General features: G+C 41.9%; 1 protein-coding gene across 2 annotated transcripts in view; it reads right to left on the bottom strand.

Annotated features, from left to right (window-relative positions):
• slc38a3b (solute carrier family 38 member 3b) overlaps positions 1-14,728 on the bottom strand; it is a 30,144-nt gene extending 15,416 nt beyond the window's left edge. The window contains exons 1-5 of one of the 2 annotated variants that reach the window (XM_008286112.1): positions 14,505-14,728; positions 2,887-3,072; positions 2,541-2,561; positions 2,291-2,372; positions 2,079-2,194 (exon numbers count right to left, since the gene is read on the bottom strand). In XM_008286112.1, the coding sequence (XP_008284334.1) occupies positions 2,079-2,194; positions 2,291-2,372; positions 2,541-2,561; positions 2,887-2,990 (323 nt within the window). In that variant the 5' untranslated portion in view covers positions 2,991-3,072; positions 14,505-14,728. The remainder of the gene's footprint in view (positions 1-2,078; positions 2,195-2,290; positions 2,373-2,540; positions 2,562-2,886; positions 3,073-14,504) is intronic. The other variant, XM_008286120.1, reaches the window with a different exon arrangement.
• Between the last annotated feature and the right edge of the window lie 547 nt (positions 14,729-15,275).

Below are 15,275 nucleotides of genomic sequence, written 5' to 3'. Positions count from 1 at the left end.
CTTGCACTGCATTGCACCACATTCTACATTTCTGGGATCATAATCCTGTTATTCCTCTTCTACAATAATCATTTGCACTAAGACATGATGTACTTTGCAAACATTTTTTTGTTTTCCCATGCATTCATGATTGGAAAGTCAGTAAGTCTGAGAAGTTGAGCTGCAGTGGCGGCTCATGTTGCTGGATTTCCAGCCGTTGTTTGACATTTTAAAGCTGCTGAAAATGCTAAAATTGCTGTAAAACAATAAACATGAAAGGACAAAACATCCACTTTGTGTCTTTGTGATACTAATAAGGACTATAAATGTTCTCCCTCTCCTGTGAACAGAGGTCAGTAGTCCTACACATTGATGAAAACGTTATTTCCCAGAACCCCTTTTGTGTCTAGAGCTGCGGCGGTCCTCCTACAGAGCCCTGAGCGATTCAACACCGGTCAACATTCTTGATAGGTCAGAGGTCGGTCCCAAACCCATCACCTTTCTCAGACATTTCTCCAGCATTCATGTAAATTCACATGAGAATCACGACCCTTTGCCAGTAAGCACAGGGCCTGAGCCAAACCCTGAGATTCCACTGAACCAGCACTCGCATAAAAGCTGCATAAATCCCTCGAATCACAAAACAAATCATTCCGCTGACCAGGACTGAGAATGTCTATTTGTGTCGCTGCCGGTAAATCAAGGATTTTCTTTATACTAAAGGTTATAATAAAATCAAGACTTTCTGTATAACAGCAGAAAGGAAACACAAGAACAAATGGAGCAAAGACATTAAGAATATGTTAAACATTAGTGACCACTGAATGTCAACAGAGCAAAGTGGTGTCTGACGCAATACAGTTAAAACAAGAGTGAAACATTGCAGAAACAATGGGAAAAAATGGCTAAAATGCAGAATAAGAAGTGAAGATGACTGCTGTGTTGTGTAACTAAAACGTGTTTCTTTGCCACCTCTGTTTATTTTTTTATATTTGGAGTGATTCTACATCCAGACGTTGCTGGTTCAAAGCTTTTTAAATTGATACAACTGCCTTACAAGCTTTAGGTGGTCTTAAATCGTAACCACAGCTGAGCTCATCCTCCAGACAAATCAATCAGCCTCAGACACTGTACCATCATCAGTGGAGATCTTCCACTCTGTGTGCTACATAAACACAGACGACAAGACAACCAGAGTGATGATCCGACAGAAGACGTCTGCACGGATAAGAAATACAGAAAAGGCCGATCCAGATGCCTCACACAGGAACGGGAGGTTCAGTTATTCTGAGCTGTGGCCTTTCTGGGGGCCTATATGTGGTAATGAGGAAGGGATGAGAGCCTGAGAAAAGGTATGAATAGAAGTGGGTATATCATGATATGCGATATGGGCCAACATGTCAGGACACACAGCCCACTAAATCAGTCCTATATGTAATAGTACCAGCACAGCAGAATGTGCCTGAGCTTCCTTAGCCGAGGAATCACAGTTAGAGGGCTCCATGTTGATTTTGCCAACTAGTTTGACTATAGTTTACCCCTTTAATCCTCTGACTTGCTAGTAGTTAGATGAGAAAATCAGTATTACTTTCATACTATATCCATCTGTTCGATATAAAACTGGGACCAGCAGGCAAGCAGCTTAATTTTTAATCAGCAAACAACAAACCTGGTTCTGCTTGAGAATGACAAAGTCAGTCATTTTTATTAACATGTTATTCCTCATCTCTTTATACCACCAAACTGAAGTGTAAAAACATGAAGTGGTTTCATGAAGTCTTTAATTCTTGCCTGACAGTTTCCCCATCATGAGAAGGGTCTACGATGTCATTAGTGAATTTTATAGGTGTAGCTATTTACATTTTGTTCGCTTGTTCCCTTCAGTGTTTCCTCTTATTCCATCTATATAAGTTAATCAGCTGCAGCAGTATATTTGGACAGAAACCAAGGTGGCACCAGTGCTCTTATTTTGAAAAGAAAATGAATAATTGGCCAAAACTTGGTAAAAAAAACTGTCCAACCATCAGCATGTTAGGTGGGTTTATAGTTTAGTTTATATCATATGGAAGCGTCATATAAATTCTGTTCTATTTACTCACAAGAAGAGGAGGATGCCAGTGTTGGCCATAGCATAAGCCAGTCCAAGGATTCCACTGCCCATGATAGCATTGCCCAGGTTGAAGACTGACATGCCAAAAGAGGTCTTTCCTTCAAACTGTGGACGTAGTTTGAGAAAACAAATAAGAGCATACATGAAATCTCAAATTTTACCATCCTGTTGCGTGTCCATAAACGAGGCTTTCTCACTTACATCGGTGAAACGTATGGGTTTCTTTCCATCTGCACTGGGCAAAAATCCCTCATTCTCCAGTCCTCCATCGGGGTCATCAAATCTAGGGGTCACATTTACGGCTGTTAGTTGACGGTGTGTCTACCCACCTTTAAAAAGTGTGCAAATATGTGCCGTGGCCAGTCGTAAATGACATGCTTGGTTTATTTGTAGATTACATAAAATCAAATATGCAGTTGAAAACCCTTGACACACAACGCCACAAACATACCTGACTGTTTGAGTGCCATTTCTGTGTGAGGATCCACCAGGTGAGGCGAACACAAAAACAAGGTAAACATGCATTTAAAAAAAACAAAACATTATGCAGGGAGGCAGTCATACAACATGTTGCTCACCACATCTGGTCATTAATAATGAGTAACTTATCACATTCATCAAAGGGTCTGTTTTTAGCTTCTAAATTCATATTTATGTGTAAAAAGAATATTAGTTCATTTTTATTTACTGTGAATAATTAAGGACATGGTTTTCACACGAGGGCAAAATGACAAGGTGCTTACATGCAGAGTTAAAACATCAAGAAAACCATTAATCTGTGAAGGAAGACCACTCACTGATCCTCCTCTGGCATCATCTTCATCGGCACGCCCACGTCATCGCCGAGGTTGTGACTTTTACCGTTGGATAATATGTTCATCTCTGACTGAGAGGGCTCCATCGTCCAAGTTATATCAGGTTCTTTTTGGCTCGTATGCGTTTAATGAAGGGGATCCGCCTGAGAAACTTGAACTCTTGGATATCTAGGGCAGACGAGGTAAAAGCATGAGTCAGAAGAGAGAGAGAAACAGATAAGAAGGCTTGTTTTAGATATGCTGTTTCATGAACTCGGTGCACACGTTGCATGTTTAAAAGCCCCGAAAACATCTCAGCCAACTTCTTTTGGGCAAAACACAAGTTCGCTGTAAAAATCAAAACAATTTTGGTCAGTTCATGAACCAGGACTCTTTCTAGAGCTGCCTGCCTGCCAAACATTGAACATGAACATTAGATGATGATGATGATGATCACTCTGGATGAGCTTCAGAGGCCCAACGTGGAGATGGGAGGCACTTCCAGAAGGACAACCAATCAGCAGCCCTCCACCGATCTGGGTTTCATGGTGGATTGGCCAGGTGGAAGACTCTACTCAGTGAAAGAATTGGACTCAATACTAAGAATCCCATGTGAGGAGAATCCTGAACTGCTCATCACCTGCTGAATACCATCCCAACAGTGAAGCATGGTCGTGGCAGCATCATGCTAAGGAGGTGATTTGCAGCTGAAGGAACTACGAGACTCATCAGAAGAGCTGAACAGAGCAAAGTGCAGAAAAATCCTTAATGAGAACCTGCTCTGGAGCACTCAGGACCTCAGACTGGGTCCAAGGTTCACCTTCTTAGAGTGTACAGACAAAGTGGCTTAGGCTCAACTCTGTGAATATCCTTGGGTGGCTCAGCCAGAGGGTGGACCTGAACCCAAGACTTGAGAGGGGAGACACAAAAATGGCTGTTTCTTGACAGTCCTGAACCAACCTGACTGAGCTTAAATCTTCCAGTTCAAGAAGACTCAAGACTGAAGGGCTGCCAAAGTTGCTCAAAGCGTCAGAATACTTACATGAATGTGGTAATTCATTTTTTCTTTTTGAACACATTGCAAATATTTCTTCAATTCTGCTTTGGCTTTAACATACTGGGGTATTAAGTGTAGGTGGAAGGGTAAAATGAATGTCGACGATTCTCTGTATGACTGTATGGGGGATCTTTTCACTTTTGCACTTGGGTGGGAAAAAGTTGATATCAAACACTTCTGTGAGCAATATCCTGTGGTTTAACTTTCTTATGTTGCTGGGTAATTAAGTTTAGATCATCCCACATAATATGTTTCTGAGAGTTAAAGTCTTTAAAAAAAAAACGTTTTCTGTTTGTTGCTTCCTGCAACGAGGCGGCGCATCACAGGGATAATGTTTTCACTGCTGTCTGTTTGTCTGTGTGTGAGAAACATTACGTAAAAACTACTATTCATGAAACTTGGCGGAGAGGCGCAGCGTCGGCAAAGGAAAAATCCAATAAGCTTTGTTGCCGATCCAACTTTTGGTGTACTTTCCCTAAAATTGTGAGATAAGGCATCGGCCTTGGGGGACGTCTGTACTCTCCACTGATGACTTGTAGTTTTCAGGTTTCCCATCAGTTTGGAATGGACATAATAATCTTGTGAAACACTTTTTTGGTGTTCTTGTTTAGCTGTTTCCATCCATCCAGTTGGCATGGCTTGGTAGGTTCACGGCAGCTTCCTGTAATCCTGTGACCAGCGACAGACTTCACGAATTTCTGTCTTCAGTATTTGGACAACGAACATGCAGCGATGACTCAGTTCTACTGTTGACACGGTGACTCTCAACACACAAGACCTGACCTCATTCACTCCCTCAGTTGGTTCTTTGCGTAAAGGCTCCACAATAAATAGAATGAATGTTACATAGCTGCCGATAAACACGGGAGGAGATAAAATGCAGGAGAGTATGACAGATTCTTGTGCTTTTCAGAACGTCAGTACCGAGCAAAGCAAACAGGTCCGGACCACAAGGTCAAGGTCTATTTGAGTTTTTTTGACTTTTGTTTGCTCTCTTCTTCTATGTAGTGAAACCGCAGATTCTCAGTGCTGCTGCCGCCGACCGAAACAGGTTCCTTTATGAGGAATAGGAGCATAACGCTACCAAACAGAATGCCAAATCACCCACAACAAAAGCAGTGTGCAAAACAGTCATTACTGTAACGCTATAATTACACATTTTTAATTTTCTGTCAGTAAACGTGGGGTCTGCTGGAGTCAGAGGAGAAAGAATGCATATTAGTCATTAATCACTGCCAGCTAATTATTGATAGTTCGCCATCGTCTCTGCTGCAGTGACAGAAATGAGTGCTCTTCACTATTACATAGTGTGAGCTCAGATGGACAATGGCGCGTTGTCAGTAGCTTCCTCTGTGACCGGTGTACAGCAGCTCAATTGTTTTCACGCTGTCCTCTCTGCCAGAAGATCACTGTTACTGCTATTCATACTGTACAATTAAAGAGCATCACTGATCTCTTCCCCGCTGCAGCTTGAAAACAAACCTGGGCGGGTCAGAACAAAGGGATACTGCAGGACACAATGCCAGGTAGTGAACGAATCTGGATAATATAAACCTAAAACAGCCTCCTACCCTCACGGAGACCTTTCACTACCTTATCTCGTTATTTGCACAAAGGCAACGCGCCCCTTAACGAAACCTCAAACGTAAAAGCCCCTAATGTCAATACTTCCTGTTGCAACACCGGGCTTCGATAGGGACAGTTTACAGAGAGGTGAGAGGGGAAAATGTGTATGACGTTTACAAAATGTGATGTCATTTATGATGAGCGATAAGTTATGATTAAGAAAAAAAAAAAGACAAACTTGAGAACGTGAACGCTGCCCCGCTCGCCCCCATCAAATCGACCATCAAATCACTGTTTTTGTTCAGCTGTGTTGTGAACAATCATGGATCATCACCGCATTTACAGTAAATACAGCAAGAGGCTCATTAGCGAGACTCGTTTCCACCTCTATAGTCCCTGTTCTGGTGCAGCGTTGTACATTTAGAACCTGACAAATTGTTCTTGTAAATACACGCCAGGGACTGCTGGCAGGACAATCTGTTTGGTAAAACAAGTGAAATATGGCACGTAGTATACTGACAGTTAGTTTCACTGGTAATATTTGCAGGGTGAAATATGTAAAATACTGCGTGCATGATCTTTATATTTTCATCCATCAATACATCACTGTGACACGTGTATTTAAAGTAAGCAATTAAAGAAAACCTCAAACTTCACCATAGCCGCAGAACCTGTAGATAATAAAGGGAATTAATATTACCTTTGTGTCAAATGGAGCTTTTCTGTCCAGGATGTTCCTATTTCTTTATTATAAATATCAAATATTGTCCAAGAAATGTCTATTGGAAACTATTAGAGAACTCACAGATCCACATGATAAAGCGTTACCAGATGTTCTCTGTGCTTTAAAGAGGCGTCAGAATAATCTGTGAGGCTTCACTTCTCCCTGAGAAGTACAGCAGCCGTAGAAACATATTGGATCGAGGTTTGTCTGTTCACACACGTTCTGCAGGTAAATCAACTGCACTGACAGAAAGGCTGTGGAAGTATCTGACATAAGATCATGTCTGACATGCGGCAGCTATATGGGCCCTTTAAAGAGACGCCCGTACTATTTCTGCTGTGTAATCTTATCTAGTGATGTGCAAAAGACAGGCTGGATAGTTTAACCATATGTGCGGTAATAAACATGCCATTCAGAATGATCCAGGGCTGCTTGTTAGAGACTCGACAGATGCAGCGTGCGAAGTAATTGCTGTTTCCGCATTTGACAGAATTGAAACACGTCTTAATTAATGTTTCCAAAAACCGAGGGTTTTGTTTTTCTTCATGGATAGTTTTATGATTTAGAAATCAAACCTAAAAATTGGTTGATTGCTGAAATCAAAGTACTGGGAATTGGTGTAATATGCTGAATGTGTGACTAATAATCAGAAATGTAAGTTGTATAGTGGTCATAGATACAGTATGCATAGCTCATAAGTTCTTTAAAGCCAGTTAAACAATCACCATCCAGATATGAGTAAACTGACACTGATCTCTGAGAAAAAGCCTGATGATCGGTACAACACACCTCAGCCCACCAGGAGCGCCACCTTCCTCTGCTCCACTCCACTGGTGAGTTCTGTTATGCAACAAATCAGTCATGAAGGGCCATGAGAGTGAAAAGTCCCATTCTGAGTTACTGGACTGAGATGACATTTGAAATGTTTGAACAAGTGGGAGGGTGACGAGCGATAGCCTGATACTGGTGAAGCAAAAGCTGCTATTTGTACATTTCAGAATTAGAAAAAATAAAATAAAATAACCAAAGCTCTTCACAATTGCTTTCTATCTATTCTTGTGACAGCTGAAGATAAAACAGGGCAGGGGCAGGACGAGTGGGGCGCAGTGGGAAAGCACATGTAGATGAGGAAATGCCCATGTGGCACGAGCTTCAGCCAAGAGTGCCTGGCAGCACCAGCTCATCCAAATCCACGTGCCTGCTGGGGACGGAGGAACACACGCTCGTGTCCAGCGTTATCGGCCAGCACCTGAATCAAGCATTCTACTGTGCGGCAAATCAGGCAAAAGGGATTGTGTGTCTTGTTGTAAGTTGGGGTGTTTTTGTGAACTACAACTCCTTTGAAAATGTAAATAACAGTTTTAATACTTAAAATGAACAAATGAAGTTAATTCTAATCGGCACGATGAAATATAAAATGATCCTTACAAACTACATAAAAAAAGATTTTTGACAAACAGCTAAATTATAAATCTTTAATCTATAACTCTGAACACCTCATCACAGTACGAGTTGTTTGTACAGTTCATAATCTGTCAAATAGCTCAAAATTGGCAAAGGCAAAACTTCACCAGCTAAGATTGTGAAAGACACAGTAGTAGAAACAGAAAAGTTTCAGCTTTTCTGACAAGAAAACCGTAAAAAACATGCAAGCAGCCTCTTTGGGTAACATCACAATATAAACATATATTATAACTGAACAAAACACTCGTAACAATCAACATTTATTTTAAAAAATATGGAAAATTAGACCCCTTTAGGTCATCATCTGACTTGATACAGCACCAAAACGTGGCATACTAGTAGAAAGAACTCTTGCAAAAGTCATTCTTTAGTGGCTCATACAAGATCTCTGTGTATTTACATGTACAGTCGTCCTCAGATGTATTTAGACCCTTCCATTAAAGAAAAGACAAAATTAACAAAAGTCACTTAAATAACTAGAAACTGAAAAAAGTAATAATAAATAAAAATTTTCTAAATTATAATGTAGTGAAATAAGACATTGCGTTTAAGTTGTGGTTGAAAAGAATAATTAAAAAAATAAAAATAAATAAAACTGTCCCAGACAAATGAGAGCACTTTGCTGATGAGCAGTGGGCCAGAATACCTGTCAACAGGTGCTGAAGTCTGACTGAGAGTTACAGGAAACACCTGATGGCAGTGATTGGCTCAAAGGGTTGTTTAACTCCTTCTTTAATGGGAGGGTAGGAATACATTTGAGGACGACTGTAAGGAAATTACTGGTGCAGAGTTTTCTAGTCACTTTTCAGATGGCTAAAGTCATTTATCAGAAACTAAAGTCGAGTATATCTCCTGCAGACAGACGCATACGCTGGTTAGATGTTCTGACAGTAGCAGGAACAAAAAGAAGGCGTGCTAGATAATACACTGTATTTCAGTTTTCTGCTTCCAAGTAGTTTTGTCTTTGCATTAGATAATAAAAAATACTGTCACGTCTCTTGTCAAGCCTGAGTGGTGCCTTTAATCAAATCTGCCAGATTAACGGCTGTATTGTCACAGTGCAGTATCTTCTATCTGTGAGGTTGTAATTAAAAGCAATAAAACATCAGCGCACAGTATTTACTGTAAGAGACACTAACGAGTATTTGGACACTGCAGCAATGTTTTATGGGATAAAGATTAGGTCTCATCACAAGAAGCTGATATCCAATTTAATGGCAACACAACATGAAATAAAACATCTCAGCCCTCCTGTTTCTTCATCCGGCCTCGGTATTCACCCGACTCCTCACACACAGACTGAATCGTTACCGGGATCGTAAAAAGGAAGCAGCGCCATTAGAGTGCAGACGGGGAGTCAAGATATAATTTAATATGCTCTTTTACAAGCAGCCAATACAGTCTGTGTTTACTCAGGGATGTAGCTGAGAACATTACGCTCAGCTGTCAGATAAATGATGATTTGCAGAGAAACGTGAAGCGATCCAAGTATCTCCCCCGCCTCCCCCTCCATGTTCTATCAGTCCAGGTGAGGTGCGCCCTGCTGGCTGGTGGGATATTAGCTGGACTTCACATTTGCGTTTAAAAAGAAACTCACACATGCGAGTGCACCAACTACTTTTAGGGAATAACTAATATTAGTTTCCAAACATATCTTGTGATGACTCAGAATCAATGTTAGCCTGTGCAGCTGTGCATGTGTGCAAGTAGGAAGTTCAGAGCAAGTTGGTAGAGCAAAAGCAGGCCATTAGTTCAAGTTTGGACAACCATAAATGGGACGAATGTGAAGTATGTTATGAGGGCAGTGACTGATACATCCTGAACTGTTGGAATACAGGAGGAAGACAAACACAGGGACATCTGTACGATGCAGTGCAATGACCCTGCCATAAAGCCTGACTTTGTGAACCTTGCCATGTTCCTTTTTGAACCTTCGTGAGCTCGCTGTGACGTCGACTGGATCGTGTCATTTTGTGAGATGTTGGAGGTGATTTGTCCAACTGATTCAGCTGTAGCTTCCAAACAGCAAGTAAACATGACTGAGGCGGTTGATAATACATAATGTGCAGATTCCTGGTGTCTGTTGTCTCTATAATCAAGGTTACTGATAAAATGTCATAGTTAGAATATAATAAGGAAGTAAAATAAGTTTAACTGAGGGGACCAACAAGTTCAGAAACGGTGCCACAGTTGTCTTGGCCTCTATCTGATCATGTTGAAAGTGAAGCTGATAGCAAACAATGGCATCGCATGTTGTCAAGTCTCATTACAACAATCATTTTTGTGTTTTTTGTTTATTGCAGAGGTCTCAAACTTGCAGCCCGGGGGCGAATTGAGAACTGCGGAACGATATTTTGTGGTCACTTGAAACGTGATTTGGGAGTGTCGCCGAGTGCAGAGAAAATATATCCTGTCACCCAGTGCAAATGCGTTCTATGCTTTTTTTCTATCTGTGTGAAAAGCTCTTCTCCACCATGAACTGTAATAAGTCAAAGTACAGGTCCGAACTTACTGATGAGCATCTTCAAGCCATACTGAGGGTCTCAATTGCTTTCTGAGGCACTGCCAGGTCTCTGGCAGCAAGGAGGAGGTAAGAGAAGCCTATATTTGAAGAACCTTTCATGTTCTGAATTGTTACTAATAAAGATTGAGAAGATTGGATCAGTTGTGTTTTTTCTGGAATACTTTAAACCCTTTTTTTGTGGAATACTTGATGCGGCCCAGCCTCACCCAGACTATCTCCAGCGGCTCCCAAGTAAGTTGAGTTTGAGACCCCTGGTTTATTGCATTTTAGTCAAACGGCACAAAAACGTTTGCACATTTTGAGGCAGGCATCCCGAGTCCATACGCCAAGTCTGGTGTCAACACATGGAAGCACTGCTGAGATATTCCCTCATTTCCTTTAAAATCAGGCATCAGCCCAAAAACAATGTGGATAAACGCACCTCCAGTGGGGCTCATTAATAAAAGTGTTTAACAATGGTAATTAACGAAATAGCATCTTAATCCCTCTATTTGACGATAAACTAAAAGGAAAGAGCACCCAGAGGTATCGTTTACAAGCTGAATGAGGTTTGATTCAGTTCTTGTTTTCTAAAAACACTGGCCTGTTGGTTACGTAAGGAATCACTTAACTCTCATTAATTATGAGCACTTGTTGATACGCTGCAGGACATTGTTCTAAGAAATATCTCGGTAACCAGCAGCTGGCAGCAGGAGGCTCTGATCAATTAAAGCCCTGGCATTTCAGGCAGCGCTCACACGTGTCTGTGACGAAGCATCAACACGATTTAAAACACCACATATAAAGATTTAAATTTAGACTTATGGATGATAGACACGTGAAGGTCTTCCATTTGTAGAATAGTGACGGTATCGTGTCATAGAAATGTTATGTCAGGCTTCAGATGTGGTATTATTAGTTCCTGCGTGTTTATTGTCAGCTGGTCTCTGCAGCACCTCGCTGTACGCTTGTTTACAGAGGAAACATGTCTGCGAGGTGTTGATGGTGGTCAAGTGTGACTTTGGGAACAGTTTGTGTTCACAATACTGGCAAGCGCTGCACTCCACCCACAGTGGGCATCATTAACGCTGTGTTCAGGTTTCAGCTTTGACAAGAATTTCACTATCAATGATGTACAGTTTGGGTAAAAACAGGAAACTGCTGGAGCGTCGCTGATTTTGCTTGAAGATGTTTTGCCAGAAAGATGTTGGATTGTTATAAAATGTGAATTTCTTAAACACTTGTTGGTTAAAGTAAACTTTGGATGTGAACGCAACAAAGCGAAATGATCACTAATGAAGCATCGTTGGCTGCTTGTAACACACAGCAGCTAAACTGTTATTTACTGAGAGGAAAGTGGCTATAATCAATATTTGTACACTAACAACGGATCAGATGCCTGTTCGTCTTGTGAAAGGGGTCACTTGTTGAATCATCACCTTAGTCTGTGAAGATTCACAGCATCTTTTATTGCATTGATTCGAAGTGTTTTGGTCCTTCGTCACTGCTCAGACTGTTGGTTTTGTCCAGCAGACACAGAACAGCATTATCATTCATCCCGACTCATATAAATCACTCTGCTTATCGCTTCGAGTTGGTCTCCTGAGGGAATTATCTGACTCCAGCCAGCTCCACTACGTTCTCCAGCCACTCACTGACTTCGTCTGATGTCTGAGTGTCTTTATTTTTTTCCCCACTGATGCCAAAAATGATGCAGTAAAGTCGCAGGCTGGGAAATAAAACAATGATCCGAAACTATAACCGAGTTCCACCAGTCGCTGTCTGACATATTTTTATTTTATTGTTTCTGAGCTTCAGTTGAGTTTGTGCTTTCAGCTAAAAGGTCACGAGGAGTCTGGTGGAGCGGCCCGACCGATACATCAGCTTATATAAGAGTTAGCTGCTGACATTCAATATATGCTACAGATTCAGCATCGTGCCAAGTGGATGGTAATTTATGTTCCGTGAGCGTCCAAATACGAGAACATATGGCTCATGGAGGAATATTTTAAGCAGCATATATTAACTTGTGAGCACATTTCTTGGCACAGATTGCCCCGGAGGGAACAAACTCATGGGATAAAAGCATTAAAGATGCACTTTAGAACAAATCAAGGGCCTCTGAGATGACAGAAATTAGTAGTATCTCATTAAAATGACGAGCGAAAATATCTACACGTATACGCTTTGGTCAGCCAACGACGATGCCTTTGCAATGATTTCAACACAAACAGACAACAGCACAAGATCCGACTGGACACCGATTATGAGCCCCATGACAAAGATAATAATAACCTCTGGAGTGGCTGACACTCAACACTCGGGCCGACTCAAACTCAGATATTCACAGGTCTCTCGAGTGTGACAGATGAGTGCAGCTGGCTGCGTCCCACACGGATAGAAACACCGGCGTCCACACACCGCGCACCTGTCCAGCTCCTGCTCCAAAACCTCTTTGATCACCGTACAAGCTGAGGTCACTGACCGCCAGTAGGGCTTATCTGCTCATTGTCCACCAAGATGAACCCAGCATGAAACCCCATATAGGGTGTTAATGTTTAGATAGGGACCAAAGTCAAAAACATACACCCACTTCCACAAAACCTAGAATACACAGACAGGCATTCTCTGAACAGTCTGGCTACATGTTTTTTCGCATGTAGATTTTCACGCATTTAAGCGACTGACTGGGTGTTCGGTAGCGCCTTCTTTCAAACCTTTTCAACAGTTCTTGCGGTGGAATAGTCACAATTCTACACCAACCACTTACTAGAAGATCTGAACAAGCTTTCAACACGCGTTTAAATCAAAATAACATGAATAATGGTGATTTCTTTTTAAAAGTTGAAAAAAATGCAGCCTCTTGTACCATCTAAGGGAGCAATGTCTGAAGGGTCAGAAGTTAGAAAAAAAAACACACAACACCTCAGCTGTACCTGCAACTGAAATGGAAAAATGGACGCTGCTGCAATAAAACATATTTGCTGATATAGTTTTTTAAAGATGGACTCTTCAGTTGTTTGTTTTGTAGAAGCAATGGTCTAAATATATTTAGTTTATTATCATGCAAAGCAAAAAAAGAGGGGAAAAAACAGCAAATGCACACAATTTGGAACCAAGAATCAGCTCATGTTTGGCATTTTTGCAGCACAAAGACCTTTGATTAATTCTGAATAATTAACGAGTAATTACACATTAATTTCTGTCAACCATGGGTTCTGCTCTTACAGTAAAATCTAATATTTCACAGCACCGTTGAGCACTTAACACCACGAGTTAGACAAGACTGGCACACATCCACTCCTCAGTGAAAAGAGCAAAAACACTCAGGTCACAAAAATCACTGAGAAAATCTACATGTTTGCAACCCAGAGCGATGATTGCCAGTCACACGATGATAACACAGCATCGCCAGTAATGGACTGCGGCGCACAGAGATAATGTGCACCATTAACTTCCCACACAGGGCGCTCTTCCTCCTCATGGGTATATTTAGCTCCACAACAACAAAGGCAAAGTGCGTTAAAGGGCTGCTGGAGCTTGTTGTGTTTATTGCTCGCGTCTTGACGCACGCTGGATGTTTTATCACCATGTCAAGAGCTTGGGGGAAAAAACATGTGGAAAAACGTTGTTTTCGGTCGGAGATGGTTTTTTAAAGGGAAGCGTCTTTGCGCGTACCCTGTGCCATGTGGCCGAAACCACCAACACATTACGCTGCAGGAAAAGCGTTTCACGGAACTATTTAGTTAACATCTGCTGGAGATCCCACACGCAACGAGAAACCCACAGAAGTATACACATGTCTGCTCGTGTCACTGGTCACGTAGCGCGGACACGCACCCAGCCTGGCGTTACCTGTTGCAAGGCTGCTTCGACTTTCATTTAACGCGAGAAAGATTGTGAACGCACCATGTGTCGGACGGACAATAGGTGGACAACAGTCTGTCACTTACTCCTTCAGGCACATGGTCGTGACATCTGGAGTTGGCGCTCGCTGCGTGGGCACAGAACACGCTATTGTATTGATCAGCCCCGATCGGAGAGGGAGCCACATGTGCCAATATGTTGAGATCGAGCAGTCTTTACACACAATAGGTGTTTTCACCCTTTTTTCCCCCTTGAGCTCCTCTCCCTGTGAGGTTGGAACATCACAGCCCACTATAATGGGTTAAAACACAACATCACCAGCCCCAGTCTTTCAGGGAAACCAGTTAAATTCAAAACGCAACTTCAATCACAACTGAATCAGATCTGCAAGCATCATGTCCATTTTTCCCTTCAAAAATAAAACATGTGTTCAGTCTTACCAAGGCTGTTGTCACGAAGCTTTCAGGTTAATTCCACTGGTGAGTGGGAATAATTTGATGATCAATATCTCTGTTTCCCTTCGCCTTTATTTCTTTTCCTTTTCTTTTCTTTTCTTTTCTTTTTTTTCCTCACTGAAGATGAGAGGATCTATCTACATTCGAAGGGTTATTTTACGCACATTCGGAGCGTCTCTCTCCAGCCCAGCCGCAGCGAAATGTGGCTTGAGAAATGGTCGGCATTGTAAAACCATCTGAGGCACAACTGTGGGGGTCGCATTGGGTCCGCCTTCTTTGCACCCCCGCCCCCGCCGCCTGTGCGCGCTGTTCGCGGTAGGTTTCACCACTTTGGTCTCGTAGCCGCTGAAGGCAAAGAGAAGGAAAGCCAGAGAGTTCAGAAATCACGCTGGTAACTTAAGAATCTGGCATGAGGGGATTACGCAAAAAAAAAAAAAAAGGATCCATAGATGGTCCGGGAATGCTTTACGCACAGAGCTGAGTGGGTCACACTTTGGTTCCACTAATTGGTTGCACACATTGAAATGTTTTTTTTAATATGAAGATGCCAAATATATATTTTATTTTTTCCCAAATCCGAAATTGGTGCTTGTTGTGTCTAAACCAACAGCTCCCTGCACAGTGCAGCCTGGTGTGGCACCTGTTAGGATTGTGGAATGTGAAGAGCTTCCCTCTGTTCATTCATGAGGGAACAATAGCACTTAATGCAGAGTGAGGAGGTCAGCTTGGCCTGTGGCACACAACACACACTATAAT

Source organism: Stegastes partitus, unplaced genomic scaffold (genome assembly GCF_000690725.1).
Source record: "Stegastes partitus isolate 25-593 unplaced genomic scaffold, Stegastes_partitus-1.0.2 Scaffold10, whole genome shotgun sequence".
Lineage (NCBI taxonomy): Eukaryota > Metazoa > Chordata > Actinopteri > Pomacentridae > Stegastes > Stegastes partitus.
This window is presented reverse-complemented; position numbering and strand designations above follow the sequence as displayed.